A 26,410-nucleotide genomic window follows, 5' to 3' on the forward strand; every position below is an offset into this window, starting at 1 on the left:
TTACTTTAATTCACAGATTAGCAGCTTGTATTTATTAAATTCTGTATTTTTTTTTATACTAGTCAGGCTTGTATTATTTACATTTGCATATTATTTACATGCATATATTTCTATTACCATTATCATTTTGTCCAGCGGTTATTGCTGTTTAGTATCTATGTAATCTAAGTAAGTCTTTTATCCATCTATCTATGCATATGTGCTTATTTACAGCATATTTAACTACTTCTGTGTATATTAACCTTCTAAATATTAATGTTGAAGTAGTTTATTCTGTTATATCCAACTTAACAGCCTTAATTGAGGAGCAGATATGTAGTCTAGCTACGTCCCAGTAATAGCAGACGCAAGCAGCCTGTTACTGCTGTTAATGTTACCAGTAAAAAACACAACACACTCCCAATCAGAATGTAATTAGTTGCTTCATGGCAAATAAATGTAAATAATAGACAGTGCTTTCAGGTCCATCAGAGACTCCATTTACATTTATGGCGTTTAGCTGACGCTCTTATCCAGAGCGACTTACAAGGTTACTCGTATTACAGAGGAGGGCCAATGTAGTGTTAGGAGTCTTGCCCAAGGACTCTTATTGGTGTAGCGCAGAATAGTCACCCAGACTGGGAATCGAACCCCAGTCTCCCACATGGTGTTGTTGTAACGCAATGGTAGGTGGTGGTGTTATCTGTTGCGCCACACCAACCACTCCATGAACACAACAGACGTTCTAGCGTTATGTAACGTTTATATTCATGTTGTTTCCAGGTGAATCTGGTTTGGGGAAGTCCACTCTGATCAACAGCTTGTTCCTCACTGACCTCTACCCAGAGCGGGTCATCCCCGGAGCCGCAGGTCAGTAAAACCACCCCTGCAGAATTTTCTGAATCCTCAAGTGTGTGTGTGTGTGTGTGTGTGTGTGTGTGTGTGTGTGTGTGTGGTGGTAAGACCTTCACTATATGGGACGCTAGTGAAAATCTTACTGTAGGTCATGGTTATCTTTTAGAAGTAAAACGTTTAGATTCAAAGGTACATCAAGAAAGAGATTAGACCCCTATTATAAGATATTATAGCAGAATCAGAATTGTATTGCTTCATTTATTAATTCAGTGTGAGAGCATTTAGCAGTGAGTGGACCAGTACATTTGGCACTAAACTTCAGTGGAAATGTAAAAACTATGAAAGTTACTCTTTATAGATTTTAGGTTTAGGTAGATCATCATGGTTTACTCTGAAAGCCTCAAACTCATATAAAACATGACCTCCTGCTGAGTTTGTGATTGGTTGTTATTTTTAGAGAAGATTGAGCGCACTGTGCAGATTGAAGCCTCGACGGTGGAGATTGAGGAGCGTGGTGTGAAACTCCGTCTGACTGTGGTGGACACACCCGGATATGGAGATGCTATTAACAGCCAAGACTGGTAATTACATTTTTAATGAGCTATCTGTCTAGCTTTCTACCTACATATCTATCTACCTACCTATCTAGCTATCCTCATACCTACATGTCTAACTATCTACCCACCTATCTGGCTGGCTATGTACCTATCAAGCTGATAACTGTCTACCAACCTACCTATCTATCTAGCTACCAACCTTCCTACCTATTTATCTAGATACCAGCCTACCTACCTGTCTAGCTATCTACCAACCTACCTACCTACCTAGCTACCAACCTACCTATCTAGCTAGCTACCTACCTATCTAGCTAGCTACCAACCTACCTACCTATTTATCTAGATACCAGCCTACCTACCTGTCTAGCTATCTACCAACCTACCTACCTACCTAGCTACCAACCTACCTATCTAGCTAGCTACCTACCTATCTAGCTAGCTACCAACCTACCTATCTAGCTAGCTACCAACCTACCTATCTAGCTAGCTACCAACCTACATGTCTAGCTAGCTACCAACCAACCTACATGTCTAGCTAGCTACCAACCAACCTACATGTCTAGCTAGCTGCCAACCCACCTACCTATCTGGCTAGCTGCCAACCCACCTACCTATTTGGCTAGCTACCTACCTACCTGTCTAGCTAGCTACCTACCTACCTACCTGTCTAGCTAGCTACCAACCTACCTACCTGTCTAGCTAGCTACCTGCCTACCTACATGTCTTGCTAGCTACCAACCTACATGTCTTGCTAGCTACCAACCTACATGTCTTGCTAGCTACCAACCTACATGTCTTGCTAGCTACCAACCTACCTACCTGTCTAGCTAGCTGCCAACCTACATGTCTTGCTAGCTACCAACCTACCTACCTGTCTAGCTAGCTACCTACCTACCTACCTGTCTAGCTAGCTACCTACCTACCTACCTGTCTAGCTAGCTGCCAACCCACCTACCTATTTGGCTAGCTACCTACCTACCTACCTGTCTAGCTAGCTACCTACCTACCTACCTGTCTAGCTAGCTACCAACCTACCTACCTGTCTAGCTAGCTACCAACCTACCTACCTGTCTAGCTAGCTACCTGCCTACCTACATGTCTTGCTAGCTACCAACCTACATGTCTTGCTAGCTACCAACCTACCTACCTGTCTAGCTAGCTACCTACCTACCTACCTGTCTAGCTAGCTACCAACCTACCTACCTGTCTAGCTAGCTACCTGCCTACCTACATGTCTTGCTAGCTACCAACCTACATGTCTTGCTAGCTACCAACCTACATGTCTTGCTAGCTACCAACCTACCTACATGTCTAGCTAGCTACCAACCTACCTATCTAGCTAGCTACCAACCTACCTATCTAGCTAGCTGCCAACCCACCTACCTATCTAGCTAGCTACCTATCTACCTATCTATCTAGCTAGCTACCAACCTACCTATCTATCTAGCTAGCTACCAACCTACCTATCTATCTAGCTAGCTGCCAACCCACCTACCTATCTAGCTAGCTACCTATCTACCTATCTATCTAGCTAGCTACCCACCTACCTACCTATCTAGCTAGCTACCCACCTACCTACCTATCTAGCTAGCTACCAACCTACCTATCTAGCTAGCTGCCAACCCACCTACCTATCTAGCTAGCTACCTATCTACCTATCTATCTAGCTAGCTACCTACCTACCTACCTGTCTAGCTAGCTACCTACCTACCTACCTGTCTAGCTAGCTGCCAACCCACCTACCTATTTGGCTAGCTACCTACCTACCTACCTGTCTAGCTAGCTACCTACCTACCTACCTGTCTAGCTAGCTACCAACCTACCTACCTGTCTAGCTAGCTACCTGCCTACCTACATGTCTTGCTAGCTACCAACCTACATGTCTTGCTAGCTACCAACCTACCTACCTGTCTAGCTAGCTACCTACCTACCTACCTGTCTAGCTAGCTACCTACCTACCTACCTGTCTAGCTAGCTACCAACCTACCTACCTGTCTAGCTAGCTACCTGCCTACCTACATGTCTTGCTAGCTACCAACCTACATGTCTAGCTAGCTACCAACCTACCTACCTATCTAGCTAGCTACCAACCTACCTATCTAGCTAGCTGCCAACCCACCTACCTATCTAGCTAGCTACCTATCTATCTAGCTAGCTACCAACCTACCTATCTATCTAGCTAGCTACCAACCCACCTATCTATCTAGCTAGCTGCCAACCCACCTACCTATCTAGCTAGCTACCTATCTACCTATCTATCTAGCTAGCTACCCACCTACCTACCTATCTAGCTAGCTACCAACCTACCTATCTAGCTAGCTGCCAACCCACCTACCTATCTAGCTAGCTACCTATCTATCTAGCTAGCTACCCACCTACCTACCTATCTAGCTAGCTACCAACCTACCTATCTAGCTAGCTGCCAACCCACCTACCTATCTAGCTAGCTACCTATCTACCTATCTATCTAGCTAGCTACCAACCTACCTACCTATCTAGCTAGCTACCAACCTACCTACCTATCTAGCTAGCTGCCAACCCACCTACCTATCTAGCTAGCTACCTATCTACCTATCTATCTAGCTAGCTACCAACCTACCTATCTATCTAGCTAGCTACCAACCTACCTATCTATCTAGCTAGCTGCCAACCCACCTACCTATCTAGCTAGCTACCTATCTACCTATCTATCTAGCTAGCTACCCACCTACCTATCTAGCTAGCTACCTATCTACCTATCTATCTAGCTAGCTACCTATCTACCTATCTATCTAGCTAGCTACCTATCTACCTATCTATCTAGCTAGCTACCAACCTACCTATCTATCTAGCTAGCTACCAACCTACCTATCTATCTAGATAGCTGCCAACCCACCTACCTATCTAGCTAGCTACCTATCTACCTATCTATCTAGCTAGCTACCAACCTACCTACCTGTCTAGCTAGCTACCAACCTACCTACCTGTCTAGCTAGCTACCAACCTACCTACCTGTCTAGCTAGCTACCAACCTACATGTCTTGCTAGCTACCAACCTACCTACCTGTCTAGCTAGCTACCTACCTACCTACCTGTCTAGCTAGCTACCAACCTACCTACCTGTCTAGCTAGCTACCTGCCTACCTACATGTCTTGCTAGCTACCAACCTACCTACCTGTCTAGCTAGCTACCTACCTACCTACCTGTCTAGCTAGCTACCAACCTACCTACCTGTCTAGCTAGCTACCTGCCTACCTACATGTCTTGCTAGCTACCAACCTACATGTCTTGCTAGCTACCAACCTACATGTCTTGCTAGCTACCAACCTACCTACATGTCTAGCTAGCTACCAACCTACCTACCTATCTAGCTAGCTACCAACCTACCTATCTAGCTAGCTGCCAACCCACCTACCTATCTAGATAGCTACCTATCTACCTATCTATCTAGCTAGCTACCAACCTACCTATCTATCTAGCTAGCTACCAACCTACCTATCTATCTAGCTAGCTGCCAACCCACCTACCTATCTAGCTAGCTACCTATCTACCTATCTATCTAGCTAGCTACCCACCTACCTACCTATCTAGCTAGCTACCAACCTACCTATCTAGCTAGCTGCCAACCCACCTACCTATCTAGCTAGCTACCTATCTACCTATCTATCTAGCTAGCTACCTACCTACCTACCTGTCTAGCTAGCTACCTACCTACCTACCTGTCTAGCTAGCTGCCAACCCACCTACCTATTTGGCTAGCTACCTACCTACCTACCTGTCTAGCTAGCTACCTACCTACCTACCTGTCTAGCTAGCTACCAACCTACCTACCTGTCTAGCTAGCTACCTGCCTACCTACATGTCTTGCTAGCTACCAACCTACATGTCTTGCTAGCTACCAACCTACCTACCTGTCTAGCTAGCTACCTACCTACCTACCTGTCTAGCTAGCTACCAACCTACCTACCTGTCTAGCTAGCTACCTGCCTACCTACATGTCTTGCTAGCTACCAACCTACATGTCTTGCTAGCTACCAACCTACATGTCTTGCTAGCTACCAACCTACCTACATGTCTAGCTAGCTACCAACCTACCTACCTATCTAGCTAGCTACCAACCTACCTATCTAGCTAGCTGCCAACCCACCTACCTATCTAGCTAGCTACCTATCTATCTAGCTAGCTACCAACCTACCTATCTATCTAGCTAGCTACCAACCTACCTATCTATCTAGCTAGCTGCCAACCCACCTACCTATCTAGCTAGCTACCTATCTACCTATCTATCTAGCTAGCTACCAACCTACCTACCTATCTAGCTAGCTGCCAACCCTACCTATCTATCTAGCTAGCTGCCAACCCACCTACCTATCTAGCTAGCTACCTATCTACCTATCTATCTAGCTAGCTACCAACCTACCTACCTATCTAGCTAGCTGCCAACCCACCTACCTATCTAGCTAGCTACCTATCTACCTATCTATCTAGCTAGCTACCCACCTACCTATCTAGCTAGCTACCTATCTACCTATCTATCTAGCTAGCTACCTATCTACCTATCTATCTAGCTAGCTACCAACCTACCTATCTATCTAGCTAGCTACCAACCTACCTATCTATCTAGCTAGCTACCAACCCACCTACCTATCTAGCTAGCTACCTATCTACCTATCTATCTAGCTAGCTACCCACCTACCTACCTATCTAGCTAGCTACCAACCTACCTATCTAGCTAGCTGCCAACCCACCTACCTATCTAGCTAGCTACCTATCTACCTATCTATCTAGCTAGCTACCTACCTACCTACCTGTCTAGCTAGCTACCTACCTACCTACCTGTCTAGCTAGCTGCCAACCCACCTACCTATTTGGCTAGCTACCTACCTACCTACCTGTCTAGCTAGCTACCTACCTACCTATCTATCTAGCTAGCTACCAACCTACCTACCTGTCTAGCTAGCTACCTGCCTACCTACATGTCTTGCTAGCTACCAACCTACATGTCTTGCTAGCTACCAACCTACCTACCTGTCTAGCTAGCTACCTACCTACCTACCTGTCTAGCTAGCTACCAACCTACCTACCTGTCTAGCTAGCTACCTGCCTACCTACATGTCTTGCTAGCTACCAACCTACATGTCTTGCTAGCTACCAACCTACATGTCTTGCTAGCTACCAACCTACCTACATGTCTTGCTAGCTACCAACCTACCTACATGTCTAGCTAGCTACCAACCTACCTACCTATCTAGCTAGCTACCAACCTACCTATCTAGCTAGCTGCCAACCCACCTACCTATCTAGCTAGCTACCTATCTACCTATCTATCTAGCTAGCTACCAACCTACCTATCTATCTAGCTAGCTACCAACCTACCTATCTATCTAGCTAGCTGCCAACCCACCTACCTATCTAGCTAGCTACCTATCTACCTATCTATCTAGCTAGCTACCAACCTACCTACCTATCTAGCTAGCTACCAACCCACCTACCTATCTAGCTAGCTACCAACCCACCTATCTATCTAGCTAGCTGCCAACCCACCTACCTATCTAGCTAGCTACCTATCTACCTATCTATCTAGCTAGCTACCCACCTACCTATCTAGCTAGCTACCTATCTACCTATCTATCTAGCTAGCTACCAACCTACCTATCTATCTAGCTAGCTACCAACCTACCTATCTATCTAGCTAGCTACCAACCTACCTATCTATCTAGCTAGCTACCAACCCACCTACCTATCTAGCTACCAACCTACCTACCTATCTAGCTAGCTACCTATCTACCTATCTATCTAGCTAGCTACCCACCTACCTATCTAGCTAGCTACCTATCTACCTATCTATCTAGCTAGCTACCTATCTACCTATCTATCTAGCTACCAACCTACCTATCTATCTAGCTAGCTACCAACCTACCTACCTATCTAGCTAGCTACCAACCTACCTACCAATCTAGCTAGCTACCAATGTACCTACACATCTAGCTAGCTATACCTACCTATCTATATATCTGTCTACTTATCTAGCTACATATATACTTACCTCCGTATTTATATCTGTCTATCTCTCTATCTATCTCTCTATCACTGAGCTTCTTTAGTATACTTCAGTTCAGTGTGTGGGGCAGCCGTGGTCTAATGAAGTTATGTCACCAATCAGTGAAAGTGCTGCCCTTGATCAGCAGCCGGATTCCTTCGTTAAAAGCTTTGGCCTTAAGAAGGGGAACCTTTTAATTAGCCTGATGCATCTCCTAGTGTCATAAGCAGCAATGCTATCCCAAAGGTCTTGTGGGTGACATGCTTCGCCGCTAAAACTACAGGGAGGGGATATGGGGGTGGGGGGGGGGGTGCTGAATTGTCACAGCCCAACTTTCCCTTGCAAAACAGTTCATGTGAAAGTGATTCTGCTTTTCTTTCTTATGGAGGGCGTCTGCAGTGCTGTTTCTAGTCACTTCAGCTCACTATTCAAATAAGTGTCATTTTTAGGCAGAGCGAAGGGGAAGTGGTGAGTTGGTGAGGATAAATGAGTGAGTTATCTGGGAAGTTGAAGCAGCTGCCGTCTGCGGGAGAGCAGAGACAGGAAATGTCCCAGTTTACGATCAGGGAGAGACAGACGGAGAGCTGGAATTCTCTGAAAGGAAACGTTTCCTGTTGCATTTGTCTTGTTAGGGCTGTAACCAAGTATTCATTGCTGTAGTTTTGTGAGGCATTTGAGTGATCACAGATAATCACAGATATTCATCCAATCAAGTTGTGTCCATGTCCGTGTTTGTGGACACCCCTTCTAATGAATGCATTCAGCTACTTTTAAGTTAAACCTATTGCTATTCCAGTACTTTTGAATGGGATGAGGTTGCATGGTGATCCTCCAACATCCTGACCTCACTAACAATGCGCTTGTCGCTAAATGCAATCAAATCCTTACAGCAATGCTCCTTCAAAATCTGCAAAATCTATCTTCTCTGAACAGTAGAGACAGTTGCTCAAACAAAAGCAGGATCAACTCTTTTAATATGCTTTTTTTGCAGACGAAACAATGAATGAGCAGGTGTCCCAATACTTTTGTCCATATAGTGTTTGCAGTCATGCACTGTACAGCTAACAATAGAATGCTTTGATAACTGTCCTGTCACAAGAACATTAATATGAGGATCAAAAACTTGAATAATATGATAAAAACATAATAATTATTAAAATACATTATTTATTATGCAGCTTTTTAGTTTGGTGTGTAAAGTTGGGAATGTGATGTATTACTATGTTCCTATGATATATATTTATATATATATATATATATATATATATATATATATATATATATATATATTATTTATTATTATTATTTATTTATTTTTTACAGATGTTTTTCCTATGATGTTCCTATGATACAGATGTTTTTCCAGGCCACTAGTTCTAGTTGCCTTGTATTTGCGTCAGTGTCCCAGAAAAGCTGCACTGGCGGTGCGGGCGGTCATTTACAGTGGGGGTAAATAGTACGAGTACTACAACATAGATACAGCCCATAATTTATTTCCTATCCAAACCCACCAGTGCAGCTACAACACGAGTCTTCTGAGTTTTATATGGAATGATGATGATGATGATGATGGTGGTAAAATAGTCCACTTTTGGACATCAGAGGAACCCCTCTGGCGAGTCCCCCGTCTCACACCGCTGTTTTCTCTTTCCAGCTTCAGCACGATCATTGCGTACATTGATGACCAGTTTGAGCGCTACCTGCACGACGAGAGTGGGCTGAACCGCAGGCACATCGTGGACAACCGCGTTCACTGCTGTTTCTACTTCATTTCCCCACTCGGACACGGGTGAGTCTCCAGATTCTCACCAGAGTAATAATGTTCACTTAAAATTCCAATAATCACTTCATCATTACTACCTCGGGTTACTTGGGGTAGATGGTCATCTGCCATTAAACACAACAGGTTGACTGGTTGGTTTATTTATTTATTATTATTATTATTTTTATTTTTTGCACAGTTCTGGTTTCTGTTGGGACTGAGGGGTATAACAGTAATGAGGTGTGCATAGTGTGGTATTTCAGACATTATGTCATTATTTAAATATTATGACCATATTACAAAAGAATGGTAAATTATGTCATGTTTCTGTTCCAAATCCCCATAGTAAATGCCACCTGTTTATATTTTCTGGGTGTGATGTCACTGATTGGATGCTGGGGGTTCACTGATTGATGAAAGATCTGTGATAAATGTTGTGATCATGAGCACATTGTGAATATTCTCTGTGCTTAAAGAACACTGACCTTCATGATGATTCATTGTGTAGAGTGTAATTAGTCCTGTGTGTTTAGATGTAATGTCTTAATATGGCGATGTCTTATTAGCCTTACTGTAAACCCAGGTCATTTGAAGATGGTTGGATGGTATGAGCAAAGCAGCATCCAGCCAACTAGAGCTGGGCAATATGATGATATATTATCGTATCGTGATACATTTTGTTATGGTGATACACAGTAAGCTTCTGTAAGCATAGTAGTTAATAAGAATCTGTCGATACTGACGTTACATGTATTGTGATAAATATCGTGATATAGTATTTTTAAAATATCGCCTAGCCCTATATCCATCCATCGGTGTCTCCATCCATGTGTACATTCATGTCCCCACTCATCTATTAGTATCTCCATCTATCTTTCTGTATCTCAATCCATCCATTCATTGTTATCTTCATACAATTTGTACATTGTCTCCATCAAGACCATCTCCATCGTATCTCTGTCCATACATTCTTGTCTCCATCCATTCACCCATCCATTTATATCTCCATCCATCCATCCATTCATCTGTATCTCCATCCATTCTTCCCTCCGTTTATCTGTATCTCCATCCATCCATTACTATCTCCAATCTTGTATTTCTGACCATATGTTCTTGTCTCCATCTGTTCACCCATCTATCTATTCCCCCATGCATTTGTATCTCCATCTGTCTCTCTATCCATCCATTTGTATCTCCATTTATCCATCCACCCATCCATAAGTACATCCATCCATCCATCCATTTGTATATCTTTCCATTTGTACATTCTTGCCTCTCTCCGTACATTCTTGTCTCCATCCATCCGTCCGCCCATTCATTCATCTATGCATTTGTTTTTCCATTTATCCATCCATCAATTTTTATCTCTGCATATCCGTCCATTCATACATCTTTTTGTGATGTTTGAGTGATTGAGCTCATCACAGTAACAGCCCAGTTAAATCGCTGTAGCTGTAGCCGTGCGGTGTGGTGCGGTGTGGTGCTCTGTGTTTAAACCACATATCCATAACAAAGTCAGATCAGAGGAACATTGTCTGCATCCTTATTTTAGGGTCTGTATTCACTCGTCTCTTTAATGTAAAGCTGATGTCCCTCTGTCTCTCTGTTCTGCAGTCTGAAGCCTCTGGATGTTCAGTTTATGAAGGCCATTCACAACAAGGTCAACGTGGTGCCCGTTATCGCCAAGGCTGATACACTCACTCTGAGGGAGAGGGAGAGGCTCAAGCGCCGGGTACTGACCTTAAATCTTTCTTTACCCAACACAGATCTCCTTTCCACAGGTGTTAGGTGGATGGACCCCTCATATTTCAGAATGAACAATTATTTGAGTAAATATGAAACTCGCTGTGTGCTGTGTGTTACAATCATATATTTTTATTAAAATGATAAAACTTTCAAATGCTGATATATAACTTGATATTACAACATATTTTCTTTTTAAATCACATCTGTAATAAAACATTATTTTCCCCATTTACCTACAAGACGTTCACGGTTTCATGTTTTTTAACCATCATAAATGTGCTTTAGATTTTAGATGAGATTGATGAGCATGGGATTAAGATTTACCACCTGCCTGACGCGGAGTCAGATGAGGATGAGGACTTCAAGGAGCAAACAAGGATTCTGAAGGTTTGTCATGTTCCCCTAACTAACGTCTGTTAATTATTATTATTATTATTATTATTATTATTATTATGATTATTTAGTTGTTATTGTTATTTATGCAATGCAGTCAGTTTAAGCAGTTACTAACGTTATTATTACTAATGTTTTTTCTAGACCAGTATACCGTTTGCAGTGGTGGGCTCCAACCAGCAGATTGAGGCGAAGGGGAAGAAGGTGCGAGGACGTTTGTACCCCTGGGGCGTGGTGGAGGTAGAAAACCCCGAACACAATGACTTCCTGAAGCTCCGCACAATGCTCATGTGAGTCTCGCAGCACTCAGCATTCAGAGTCCACAGGGTCCAAACATCTACATAGTGGTTCTGTAAGCAGAAATCAGTACAATGAACAATATAATAGTATTGAAGTCCCACAGCTTATTTTATTTGGTCCTAAAAAGATATCAATGCATAATTAACTACATAATTAATCACATCTACATTCAATTTGCATTTGAGCTGATTTAGCTAATTGTAAATAGATAGCTTTGAGTCTGCATTATTTCCACTGTGTTTCATACATTCATAGGCATATAAGTTTGTAATCACCAAACTCTGATACGGTAGCACTGTTTTATTAAAGTGGTCATTCTGCTGTATCACCGTGGGCAGGATCGTTCCCTGTATGAAAGACTCTATTTATTATATGACACAAATCAATGCTAATGTTTATCATTTATACCATAATTCACCCTGATCATCAAGTTCAGAATTCTGAATATGAGCCCTTTGGGTTTGACTGTCTTTGACTGCCTGGTGTTTGTGCAGCACCCACATGCAGGATCTACAGGAGGTGACCCAGGACCTGCACTACGAGAACTTCCGCTCTGAGCGCCTCAAACGTGGCGGCAGGTTGTCCTCCCATGGTTACATTCTGCCTCTGTCGCCTGCGTACGTACTGCACTGCCTGTCTTTCTACACCTCCCCCACCCTACCAGTACTCAAAACCCAGAAATTAGCCCAATTAATAATTATATACAAAAGTCCCAAAACTGTCAGACAGCTCCACAATGGACAGATTAGTCTGTCTAGAAAGGATCTTGTATATACATAATTAAATTCACCAGATTTATACTTAATAATAATAATAATAATAATAAATACATAATAAATAAGCAAATGCACAGTTCTCCTGGAAAAATGAACTGTATAAGCTACACCTTAACAACCCTATATTGTACCTTGGAGGGTACATATAGTACAGTGCCTTTCTGTCTGACAGCTGTTGTCTCAAGTTGCCAACCAATGTACATAATATAAATTATGTGATTAGGGCATAAAACAAAGTATTATATTTTAAGAGCATATATTTGGAGGAAAACAGATGCAGGAGAACATAAATCCAGTAAAAACAAGAGCTTCTCATTCTGAAGAAAGAAAGTAGTGAGATCTTGTTGGTGAGCTAGTCTGAAGAACAGAGCTCGGTTCCTCCAGGGTTCTCCTGGACGCCCCCCAGTCCAGCCAGCACAGTGTGGAGGATGTGTTCAACTCCATCAGCAGCAGCAGCAGCAGCAGCTCACCTGATTTACCATCATTAAGCCCTGATTTACCACCAAACCAGGTGTTGATCTGAGGAGAACTCTAAATAACACTAGACTCCATGAGAGAGGAGAACTTTGGAGATGTTCTAATGAACACAGTGATGGAGAACCTCCACCACCTTCTGTAGGAGTGTTATTATTAGTGTTTATTATAATATTTAATGATTTACTGAGCAGATTAGGAGTCCTGTAGTATCTAAACACAGCAAATCTCTGCATCATAAATCTGTGTGTTACAGATCTCATCTATAGACAGTGGATCTGTGAGCTGTAGCTCTGCACACACCAAATCTGTATACTTCAAAGGATAGGAGGGGGAGGTACTGCTGGGAGCTCAGTCAAAGCTCTGTCTGTCTATCACCCTGATGCTTATACTGATTCAACACACACACACACACACTCTTACACCCAAGCAAACCCCACACTGGCTCGCTTGCTAACACGCACGCCTCTCTGCCTCATGCACTGTGCTTCAACACACTCTACTCTGCTCTACCCACCTTCCACACCGCTCTGCACACACACTCGCTGCTCCGCTCTGTGTGTGCCGCTTCTGCCCTGAGCCCTTTTCACCAGGGTCCTGATCACCAGGCCTCATCTCACACTCACCTCTCTGGGTACTCGCTTCAGCTTCACGTCAACATGCTGAGTATATATGATTTAGCTGATCTGCAATTAAGATTTTATGCAAGTAAGATTTTCACTGTTGGATTTTAGATTTAACCCTTTAAAGCCTGAACCATCAAATAATTGCTGGGTATTTCTTTAAAACCATAGTGTTGATTTGACCTGCTGACCAAGTAATAAATAAATAATAATAATGATAATATTGATGATAACCAACAATCATATGTATTATTAATATTATTAATAAATACATTTTATTTATTATTAATTATTACTTTGAATACAAAGTTAGGTAACACTTTGCATACAGGACCTTTATTTTGTAACGTGCATCTTATTGCTCTGAGCATTTTAAAAAAAAAAAAAACTAAATATTATTCAGAATTCTTTACCCCCTTATACTTTATGCTACTTTTTTCAAATATTCCATTTTAAAAAATTAATTAATAATTAAAATTTATTTCAATCTTTTTTTTTTTTATCTGGAGCATGCAGCACATGGATAATCCACCAGGGGGCAGAAAACATGCCTTAGATTTTTTTATTATTATTTAATTCTTATTTCTATAATGTTAATTTATTTAATTAGTATTATTATTGCTAGGTACACTGAACAGCCATAACATTAGTACCACCGACAGGTAAAGTAAACAGCTGAATAGTTGATGATCTGGTTACAGTGGCTCCTGTAGGGCATATAAGGCAGTAAATGAACAGTCAGTTGTTGAAGCAGGAAAAATAGACAAGCGTAAGAATCTGAGACACTTTGACAAGAACCAAACTGTGATGTTCTAGATAAACGACTGGGTCAGAACATCTCCACCAGAACATCAGGCAGGTCTTGTAGGCTGTTCACAGTATGCAGTGATCAGCACCTACCAAAACTGGTCCAAGAAAGGACAACCAGTGAACCAGTGACGAGCGACAAGGTCATGGCCACCCAAGGCTCTTACTGATGCTTATGGAGGTCCCACCTCCCAACTTCCAGGACTTAAAGGATCTGCTGCTGATATATTGGTGGTCTTGGGGAGGTCATGCCTTCAATGTGTGTTGTGGTGGCACAAGGGGGACCTACTCAATATTAGGCAGGTGGTGCTAATGTTCTGGCTGATGGTGTTATTTGATATATATGAAATATGATACACGTGGCTTTAAAGGGTTAAAGCGATAGTTCAGCCAAAAACCAAACTGGTTCCAAATGCAGTCGATCAGCCAGGAGCTCGGAGGCTAAAGTAGTTAGCTGGTAATGGGAGCTTATATCCCATCATATAGCTTATCTTACCCAGCACACACTCTCCTCAGACCTCTGACCCCTATGGGGGTCTTCAGTGGTTTCTAATGGAGTTGATTATGAGGTTTCTCACGCTGTATGACCCACAGTACCCATAAGTACATCCTCTGCAGAAACACACTCAGTACACACTGTTTATTTACTGGATTTAATATGTTGGGAAAAACATACAGAAATATAATGTGTAGAGAAAGTATGGGACATTTTATATTTTATTTTATCATATTTTGTATTTATTCTTTTAAAAGATTAAAGGATCTTTTAAAGCTTATTTACACTCGTACACATCTGTATTACAAAAATGGCTCTTTATAGATACATATGGCATCGCTCAAAAAACTCTTTCTAGCATCCTTATGATTAAAAGCATATAATTGATTTTCTAAATTCTGAATCTTCTACAGACACACATCACATTTTAATGCATAATTGCTGATTATTGACTGTATTTAACTAAAAAAAACAAACAGGAAAACGCAAACAATAAGATGTGCACAGAGATTTTGGTACTTTTTTGTGTATCGTGTGTTAGAGCCGGCCGATATGACAATATTATATTGTATCATGATAAATTTGGTTATGGTGATAACAGTAATCTTTTCTAATCATATGGAGGAGACTGTTATTACTGCTTAATAAACATCCACTGATCAGCTGCAGGTTTCATTACTAACAGTGTAATTAGACTGAAGGGTTCGTTAGATGAAGAGCAGCAGATGTTATAGAGTATAAATCACTGTATTCAGTACAGGAGAGGATCTGAACATTAGTTTATAATAGTAGTCTGTGATTACATGTGATGTATCATGATAAATATTATGTATCGCATAGTTTTACCTGTATATCGCCCAGCCCTATTGTGTATTCTTTATGTTAAATTCTGTAAATTAATAGAAATTGTCTAAATTTGCTCAGTACTTTCCAACAGTATCATAAACAGTAAGCAGTAGTATATTTTACAGTATTTGAGACGAGCTTCACACAGTAATAATTGGTGGGAAAACAGCCAGACCGCCATAATAAAGCCTCAGTTATGTGACTTTGTGATTGCAGTGGGTCATACAGTGTCAGAAACCACATAATCAATCTATTAGAGATTAACGAGCACCTCCACATGGCTTGCGGTGAGTGTGTGCTGACCTTAGGAATACCGTTAGCGCTGTGCTAATTGGTGGGATTAGATTCCATTACTTGTTAGCTGTATTAGCCTCAAACACCAAACATGACTTGGCTGACTGTCGTTAAAGTAGTAAACCTAAGTGTGTGTTGAGCATTAGGCTCCTCACACAGTGTGTACTTGTCTGTTCGTGTGTGTAATTCTGTGGGTCCTGTAGGAAGGGTCCAGAGCCGGAGGAAATGGACAAGGACATGATCCTGCAGGAGAAGGAGGCTGAGGTTCGCTACACTCCACACACACACACACACACACACACACACACACACACACACACACACACACACACACACGGTACACTCTTCATTGTCATGTCTGAGTGAACGCTGCTGTCTAACGCAGCTGGTGTTTAATGTTTACAGCTGAGACGGATGCAGGAGATGATTGCTAAGATGCAGGCACAGATGCAGAAGCATGGAGACGGGGAAGGAGACGGACCCCACGTGTGAACCCCACGGTAGGACCATCCAAATGGTTATCGGCTCTAAAAGCTAGTTGGTTATGAACTTTGCTAAGAATGTAGTGCATCAGTATAGAGGCTACAGTATATTTTCTAATTTCCAAAAGTTTGTGGACACCCTTTCTAATGAATGCGTTCAGCTACATTTAGCTGCATCCATTGCTGACACAATGCACACACACACACAGAGCTTGTCTGTTCCCTGCAGAGAGGTACTGCCAATAGAATAGGACCATCTGGAGCAGATAAACACTATTGGCACCATGCTGCCTAATGCCAGGCTAGCATGGGCTAGAGGGGTGTAAAGCCCCCCAGCATTGAGGAGCTGTGGGGCAGTGGAAGAACTGTGCTCTCTGGAATGATGGTCCAGTACTTCTGGGATGATTTGGAGATGAGATGCGGTCCAGTATCTAGTATAAAGCCTTTCCTGGACATTTACAGGCAGTTACAGGATCTCCTTTTAATGCCTTTGATTGCAGAAGAAACTATGAATGAGCAGGTGTCCCAATACTTTTGTCCGTATTTGTCCGTAAATGCTGAGATGTCATTTTTCAAGCTTATTTACCATCTGTTTACCATCTGCACTGCCGATCACTCACAGAACCCACGTTACAGCATAGTGCAGTTTTAACACTTCAGCAAAACCACAGCTCTAAGAATAACGTAGTGTTATTATAATATAAATATAACACCTGATATTATAATAATAACTCAATAAATAGTGTGTTAATATAATATCCGCTGTGTTATTGTGTGTAAACCTGACTAATACAGCTGGGTTTGCTTCTCTCAGGCGTGGAGCTGTTGTTTGAGCATGACCAGAGAAGAATGGACGGAATGAGGAGCAGGAGAGGAGCAAACCGAGAGGACGGGAGGAGAGGAAGGCTGGTCCATGGTCTTATTTTGCTTGCCACTTTCTTAGTTTCTTCTACTCTTACTTGGGATAATGGTTTTGTTATTTCTTTTTGTAAGCAGTATTATTATTATTATTATTTTTGTTCATTTTTGTATTTACCCAAATGCTGTTTCTAATACTTTTTTTCATTTGTACCAAACGTTTGAACTATGCCTATATCCAAATTGAAGTACACGAACCCGTAAGTAGTTCATTTCCTGTTGTTGTTGATTACAGAGACATTTATGTGATTACAGAGCGTTTTATAGATTTAGTTTTTAATCTGCTAAGAAGGCCACTTGCTGCTGATCTTCAGTAAGAACCCAAGAACCCACTGCTGGGAAGATATCGGCTCACAGTGCTAACGTGCTCCAGTAGGACGTGAAAAGCCTGCAGCCAGCGTTGCTATTGTTAGCTACATTAGCATTTTTGGCAGTGTCACTCCCTTAATATTCAATGGTGGCTCCTCTACCACTGAAAGAACCCTGGCAGCGGGCTATAAAAATCTATAAATAAATAAATAAAAAAGGAAACACTGTGAAAAGACTGCAGTAGCACCGGATTTGGGCAGGATTGTTACTGTGGTGGTCTCCGGATTCGTGTTTGGAAGGTTAATAGGATTTGTAACGGTGGTGAGGAGTCCTGCTCTATTTGGCTTTAAATATATATATATATATATATTCCACAGCCGTCTCTTTGCTGCAGGAGTGAGTGTTAAAGTGACCCTCCACTGCTTGGTAATATACTGTGACAAGTCTTGGGAGGGTTTCACATTGTAGGATTTCTCAGCTAGCCAGATAACATAAGCCTAAAGTCTAGCCCCTCCAGTATTAAAAACACGCCTATTGGATGTTCCCCACTTTTGGCTTAAATTATCCATCTTTGTGAAATGCTCTCTGGTGACTTGCCAGCGTTCACTCATTTAACACACCTGACCCACCTCACGAAGGCCTCAATAAAGTACCTGCTAAGCAGGCTGTAGACCCGATACTAGACACCGTGGAATTGAGCGACCTGAGTTAACTGTGGTAAATACTTGTACTGTTTAAAAAACATATATGCAAAAAATAAATAAATAAAGTTATTCAGCCTATAGCAGTTTAGCCCCGCCCATTCTCAAACTTTAGTTAAAAGGAGTGGACTACTTTTGTGAATGAGGCATGTTACAAGGCAGCCAATTGGAAGTGAGATCTTTTACATATCACTGCTGTCCGACAAAAACCTTTTATCTCAATTCTGACCGTTTTTCACGTTTCTCCATAATGTGAATCTGGCAGTTGTTCTTTATACTGTATGAGAGTTTGATGATGAATGGACCAATAGAAATGCTCCACAATGACTCTGAATAAAATCTTTTTACATTGACGTCCGTTGAAAGTTAAGACGTTGTTTTGCTTCTCCTGTGCAGTTGCTGTTTTGGAGATACAAGGTTTTTGCATGACAGCAACAGGAAGTCTTGAAGGATTCATTACAAAGCTGTTCTGTTTATTGGAGGTTGGAATAGAACCACACAAATATCATAAATATATATATAAGTGGGCATACGGTGCTAAAATATTGTGGGATACCCTCTTAAACCAGCCAGCAATCTCAATAATCCAATTCCCTTTTGTTGTATTGATTGTATTGATTGATCAAACCACAGAATCTCATCTGATTGGTTGGGATTCTCAAAGTACATGTAAAGAAGGCAGCGATTGGTTAGAAGGCTTATTTGTCAATCATATTGTAGACTGATATCAGTGTATCAAAGGCCAAAGTCAGGATGATCATTAAAGGAATAGTTTGCCAAAAATCAAATGACCATGATTGATCTCTGACCCCAGATTCGATTGATCGACCGAGACATGTTTGGTATCTGTTGTGCTAAGCTAACAAACACTGGACTTGTACGGTCACCAATATGAATCTGAAATCAAGGGGATTAAAAGCTGATCCTGCTTCTGTTGGAGTAACTGTTTCTTCTGTCCAGAGAAGAAGACTTTCTACTAGATTCTGGAGCAGCATTGCTGTGAGGATTTGATTGCATTCAGTGACGAGCGATAGTGAGGTCATGACCAATTCATCCCATCCAAAAGTTCTGGATGGAGCTCCTCCACCATCATTCCAGAGAACATAGTTCTTCCACTGCTCCACAGCTCAAACCTAGATCACACACTTATTATTTGTACACTATTTGGACAAAAGTATTGGGACACCTGCTCATTTATAGTTTCTTCTGAAATCAGAGGTATTAAAAGGAGATCCTGTAACTGTCGCTAATGTCCAGGAAAGGCTTTATACTAGATACTGGACCACATCTCCTCTCCAACTCATTCCAAAAGTGCTGGATGGAGCTCCACCACCATCATTCCAGAGAACACAGTTCTTCCACTGCTCCACAGCTCCTCAATGCTGGGGGGCTTTATACCCCTCTAGTCCACGCCTGGCATTAGGCAGCATGGAGCCAATAGGGTCATGATGTTAATCTGCTCTAGAGAGTCCTATTCTATTGGCAGTACTTCTTCTCTACAGGGACTAGACAAGCTGGATGCATTCAGCAGAAGGGGTGTCCACAAATTGAGTTTTGAGAGGCGAGGTGAGCTAAAAGAGCACACGTCTGATACCAAACCTGTCCCGGCTGATTGGCTGGATCTGGGCTCAGTCAGAGATCAGTCACATTGGTCTGACCTCCTTTAACAGACGATCCTGTGCACAGCCCTGCTGTGGAGCTGTGGCAGGTGAGCTAGAACGGAGAACCCGTTCAGGTCGGGGTTCTACTGTTGTGAAAGAGGAAAGGCTGTTCTTTTAGGTGGTCGTCGTCATGGTGATTCGGTATACTGTATGTGCCTCTGTGGATTCTGTCCCACAGCTGTGAGGAACAGCTGTATCGTGTGAAGTTGACTGGTGCAGTGAAGTGTTGGGCCGGTTCCAGTTCCGTGTTTGTGGGTCCTGATGCATGCCAAATAACTCCTCCCACTCTGGCCCTTCGTTAATATTGATGAGCCCTTGCCAGATGATGATTAATGTGTGTGTGTGTGTGAGATTCTCATCTGTTCTCCTCAGCTCAAACCTGCAGGTCTCTCTATCAGGTGACCCTTTGTCTGTAGTTTCTCTAACTCTAACATTCCAGTTTCAGAACTGATCAATCAGCTCATTTACTGTTCTCTTATTGTAATAAAGGTTTTTATGAAAGCTGAAGCCGTATAGCAGTGTTTATACCCGTCCTATACACTACACCTCTACACTCCCCCTATACACTACACCTCTACACTCCCCCTATACACTACACCTCTACACTCCCCCTATACACTACACCTCTACACTCCCCTATACACTACTTCTCTATGCTCCCCCTCTACACCCCCTATACACTACCTCGCTATGCTCCCCCTATACACTACCTCTCTGCTCCCCCTCTACATCCCCCCTATACACTACCTCTCTATGCTCCACCTCTACACTCCCCCTATACACTACACCTCTACACTCCCCCTATACACTACACCTCTACACTCCCCTATACACTACTTCTCTATGCTCCCCCTCTACACCCCCTATACACTACCTCGCTATGCTCCCCCTATACACTACCTCTCTATGCTCCCCCTATACACTACCTCTCTATGCTCCACCTCTACACCCCCCTATACACTACCTCTCTATGCTCCCCCTATACACTACCTCTCTATGCTCCCCCTCTACGCTCTTCCCTCTACAGTCCCCCTCTACACCTCCCCTCTACACTACCTCTCTATGCTCCCCCTATACACTACCTCTCTATGCTCCCCCTCTACGCTCTTCCCTCTACAGTCCCCCTCTACACCTCCCCTCTACACTACCTCTCTATGCTCCCCCTATACACCCCCCCATACACTACCTCTCTATGCTCCCCTATACACCCCCCTATACACTACCTCTCTATGCTCCCCCTCTATACCCCCCTATACACTATCTCTATGCTCCACCTCTACACCCCCCTATACACTACCTCTCTATGCTCCCCTCTACGCTCTTCCCTCTACTGTCCCCCTCTACACCTCCCCTATTCACTACCTCTCTATGCTCCCCCTCTATACCCCCCTATACACTATCTCTATGCTCCACCTCTACACCCCCCTATACACTACCTCTCTATGCTCCCCTCTACGCTCTTCCCTCTACTGTCCCCCTCTACACCTCCCCTATTCACTACCTCTCTATGCTCCGCTTCTACATCCCCCCTCTACACCCCCCTATTCACTACCTCTCTATGCTCCCCCCCTACATCCCCCTCTACACTACCTCTCTATGCTCCCCCTATACACCCCCCCATACACTACCTCTCTATGCTCCCCTATACACCCCCCTATACACTACCTCTCTATGCTCCCCCTCTATACCCCCCCTATACACTATCTCTCTATGCTCCACCTCTACACCCCCTTATACACTACCTCTCTATGCTCCCCCAATACACTACCTCTCTATGCTCCCCTCTATGCTCTTCCCTCTACAGTCCCCCTCTACACCTCCCCTATTCACTACCTCTCTATGCTCCCCTCTACACCCCCCTATTCACTACCTCTCTATGCTCCCCCTATACACCCCCCCCATACACTACCTCTCTACACCCCCCTATACACTACCTCTCTATGCTCCCCCTATACACTACCTCTCTATGCTCCCCCTCTACGCTCTTCCCTCTACAGTCCCCCTCTACACTCCCCTATACACTACCTCTCTATGCTCCCCCCTACATCCCCCCTCTACACTACCTCTCTATGCTCCCCCTATACACCCCCCCCATACACTACCTCTCTATGCTCCCCTATACACTACCTCTCTATGCTCCCCCTCTACATCCCCCCTCTACACCTCCCCTATACACTACCTCTCTATGCTCCCCTATACACCCCCCCATACACTACCTCTCTATGCTCCCCTATACACTACCTCTCTATGCTCCCCCTCTACATCCCCCTATTCACTACCTCTCTATGCTCCCCCCCTACATCCCCCCTCTACACTACCTCTCTATGCTCCCCCTATACACCCCCCCCATACACTACCTCTCTATGCTCCCCTATACACCCCCCTATACACTACCTCTCTATGCTCCCCCTATACACTATCTCTCTATGCTCCACCTCTACACCCCCCTATACACTACCTCTCTATGCTCCCCTCTACGCTCTTCCCTCTACAGTCCCCCTCTACACCTCCCCTATACACTACCTCTCTATGCTCCCCTCTACACCCCCCTATTCACTACCTCTCTATGCTCCCCCTCTACATCCCCCCTCTACACCTCCCCTATACACTACCTCTCTATGCTCCCCCTCTACATCCCCCCTCTACACCTCCCCTATTCACTACCTCTCTATGCTCCCCCTCTACATCCCCCCTCTACACCTCCCCTATACACTTCCTCTCTACGCTCTCCCTCTGCACCCCCCTCTATGCTTCCCCTTTACCCTCCCCTTCCACACTACCCCTCTACCCTCCTGCTTCTGCTTCCTGCCTAATGACTGTTAAAAATGACATGAACTCTAAACCATTCTGCCCCAAGTTTCCCCTTAAATGAGTCACAATAGTCATTCCATTGCAGACCACAAGGGGGCAGAAAACACCTCATCTAACCCGGATTACTGCATCTTTTACAGCAGTGGGGATAGATATTATATTAAATATAGATATATATTAATACCACTATTATTATTATTACTCTCATTACTCTGACTCTCTCTACTGTGATTATATTAGTTATACATTATTAGCATTACTGTGATTATTATATTATGATTATGAATATGCTGCACACCTTCTCACACCTGAGAACTTTTATCAATAATTAATAAATAGTTCTGATCAGAGGAGGACGGGTCGGGTCCCCCTTGTGAGTCTTGGTTCCTCCCCAGGTTTCTTCCTCCAGCTCTGAGGGAGGTTCTCCTGCACGGTGGTCTCTGGCTGCTCGCTGGGGGTCTCAGCTTTGTGACGGCAGCAGCAGTGAAAAGCGCTACATTATTAAATTTGATCTGATCGGATTTGCTATTGATCACTATCATAGGGAACAGTTCGCCTCGTTACTCGTGAGCTCACTGTTCCTCAGAGAAGCTGGGCACACATCTGCAAACCCAACAACGCAGTGAATTATGGGTATTCTACGTTCGCTTGGGTACATAGTTTGTATACAATAAATTGTGGTGCATTGTGGGATTGCTACAGTACACTGCCAATTGTGCACTTCCTTTTTGGACAGCACTACAAAAGATGACAGAACCCCAAACGTAGTGCCCTAGATTGAGTAAGGCACAGTTTCAGACACAGCTAATGCATTGCTGATGCTTCTCTGGCAGATTTTTGATATTCAGTTCAATATTGGATATCGACGCTGTTCCGACTGTGACGGACTGTCACTGTCAACTGTCACAATGATACTAATACACTTGTAACACTTAGCAATACCATAGCAACCACCAGACTACCACATTTGCATATGGACACCCTTCCAGGTTTTGGCACCCTTCAACTGTCACAATGATACTAATACACTTGTAACACCCAACCATTATCAGGTACCACAGCAACCACTTGGAATACCATAGCAACTGCCTAGCAAACGCCTAGAAACACTCATAGCAGTCATGTAACGCCCATCTAGCATCCTCTTCGCGACACCATAGAGACCACCTGGGATACTTTAGCAACAACCTAGCAATACAACAGTAAGCACTTGGGGAAACCCTAGCAATTATTTAGCAATACCATAGCAACCACTAGACTACCACATTTGCATATCGACACCCTTCCGACACCCTTCTAACACAGGCTGAAATGGGAAATGGGGTGCAAAGGTTTTGGCACCCTTCAACTGTGACAATGATACTACTACACTTGTAACACCCAACCATTATCAACAACCACTTGCCACCCCCAAGCAGTCCCCTGGGATACCATAGCTACTACCCAGCAAATGCCTAGAAACACTCTAGCAACCACTAAGCAACATCATGGCAACCACCAACTTCCCATGTTGTAGCACCCATCTAGCATCCTCTTCACAACACCACGAAGACCACCTGGGATACTTCACACTATATACCATAGCAACCACCAGACTACCACATTTGCACCAACTGCAACACACTTGCAGTTTCTGCAGGAAAATTTCATCAATTAATTTGCCAAGAGCTCTTAACTTCCTGTTAGTGATCATGATGGACTACAGCTGGCAGCTCATTGGACTGACTATCACACGCTATGTTGGGAAAGTCCAGGGAGCTCAGAGCCGATTTAAACACCTGCAGATTCCAAGACCACCCATTTCAGCTACTGTAGGTAAGTACAGGCTACTGGAAGGTGTAGACACGTCACCAAGGTCTGGAGGAACACCTACCCAATGTCCCTCAGTGAGTACACACACACACCCAGAGCGGTGGGCAGCCAACTCCAGCGCCCGGGGAGCAGAGAGGGTAAAGGGCCTTGCTCAAGGGCCCAACAGTGGCAGCTAGCCTCACTGATCCACAGCCTCCTAGGCAAGCTGCCACTGTTGGGCCCTTGAGCAAGGCCCTTTACCCTCACTGCTCCCCGGGCGCTGAAGTTGGCTGCCCACCGCTCTGGGTGTGTGTGTGTACTCACTGCCCCTAACACATGTGTGTGTGAGTGTGTGTTCACTACCAGATGGGTTAAATGCGGAGGACACATTTCGCTGTACAGTGTACGTGTGCACCTTTACCTTTAAAAATATGTGGCCTGTGATTGAAAGTCGGGTCAGTGGCTGAACTCAACAAATTCTGCCAAAAAGAGTCAAATGTCCCAGGATTCTGCCAGAAGCTTGAAGATGCTCCCAAAAGCCTCTGGTCAAAGTGCAACTTGCTGAAGGGCATTTAACTGAATATAAGGTGTGTGTGTGGAGAATTCTGACCCTTATTATATTTTTATTTAATTTTGTCACTAAATCACTAAAAGCCCAATACTGCCCTGGCCCTGCTAAGCAAACGTCCACTACAACCGTATTAATGCATTAATATGGAATCATATGGCCACAAGGGGGCAGACAATACCTCATACCTCAATACCTCACAATTTACAACAGTGTGGATAATTTATATATATATTCAGCACTGTTTAGAGGTTTTAGTCCCCTAACCCCATCACTCTACCCCCTGTCTCTCAGCAGTGAGAGAGTTTTACAGTAGAAGCTCTAGATCTCATCAGAACAGATAAAGCAGCTGAACATAAATCCAGGGTTCTCCTGGACGCCCCCCAGTCCAGCCAGCACAGCGTGGAGGATGTGTTCACCTCCATCAGCAGCAGCAGCAGCAGCAGCAGCAGCTCACCTGATTTACCATCATTAAGCCCTGATTTACCACCAAACCAGGTGTTGATCTGAGGAGAACTCTAAATAACACTAGACTCCATGAGGAGAACTTTGGAGATGTTCTAATGATGAACACAGTGATGGAGAACCTCCACCACAACTTTCTGTAGGAGTGATATTATTAGTGTTTATTATAATATCAGTTTAATGTGATTATTGTATGTATTAATAATACTGCACTGCAGTGTATTAGGACTCAGGACACGCTGTGACTGCATGGATTACCACAAGCTCTGAGGTCAGTAGCTACTGTCTGAACACTGCTGCCTCAGCAGACGCCCGTCTAACTGGGGATGTGACCTGAACTGACCACAGAGGAGTTTAGTGACCAGAGGTCATCCATACAGGAGCCTAAAGCTGAAGATGGTAGAAGGGGGTAGGGCCCTGCTTTAGAGCTTAGTCCAGGGGAGCCAGTCAGAACAGAGCTCATTTACATATACATCAGTCTTAAAGGCACAGACACGGGTGCGTTTCCAATGAACTGTTTTTGTGATGTCATAAAACCTATTTTACTGTATTTACATATAGCTGCTTATCCAACCTACTAGAGTTTAGCCCCACCCCATACATGCTGTGGCCTGCTGTTAGAATGAGCCAATCAGAACAGAGATTATTTACATACATAAATCTTAAAGGCACAGTAACAGAAGGAGCCATTTTTGTGATGTCATCAATAACAAATATATTTACATATATTCGGTTATTTGACCTATAGATGTTTAGCCCCGCCCCTGGAAACGCCC

The 26,410-nt window shown here is 43.4% G+C and overlaps 1 protein-coding gene across 4 annotated transcripts in view; it reads left to right on the forward strand.

The window, feature by feature from the left end:
• Positions 1–20,506, forward strand: part of septin2 (septin 2) — a 31,336-nt gene extending 10,830 nt beyond the window's left edge. For 3 of the 4 annotated variants that reach the window (XM_072691330.1, XM_072691327.1, XM_072691329.1), the window contains exons 4-13: positions 763–849; positions 1,292–1,415; positions 9,066–9,200; positions 10,788–10,905; positions 11,205–11,306; positions 11,457–11,602; positions 12,107–12,229; positions 16,132–16,192; positions 16,334–16,428; positions 17,225–20,506. In XM_072691330.1, coding sequence (XP_072547431.1) covers positions 763–849; positions 1,292–1,415; positions 9,066–9,200; positions 10,788–10,905; positions 11,205–11,306; positions 11,457–11,602; positions 12,107–12,229; positions 16,132–16,192; positions 16,334–16,420 — 983 coding nt within the window. In that variant the 3' untranslated portion in view covers positions 16,421–16,428; positions 17,225–20,506. The remainder of the gene's footprint in view (positions 1–762; positions 850–1,291; positions 1,416–9,065; positions 9,201–10,787; positions 10,906–11,204; positions 11,307–11,456; positions 11,603–12,106; positions 12,230–16,131; positions 16,193–16,333; positions 16,429–17,224) is intronic. The other variant, XM_072691328.1, reaches the window with a different exon arrangement.
• The last annotated feature ends 5,904 nt before the right edge of the window (positions 20,507–26,410 follow it).

This window comes from Salminus brasiliensis, chromosome 11 (assembly GCF_030463535.1).
Source record: "Salminus brasiliensis chromosome 11, fSalBra1.hap2, whole genome shotgun sequence".
Classification (NCBI taxonomy): Eukaryota; Metazoa; Chordata; class Actinopteri; order Characiformes; family Bryconidae; genus Salminus; species Salminus brasiliensis.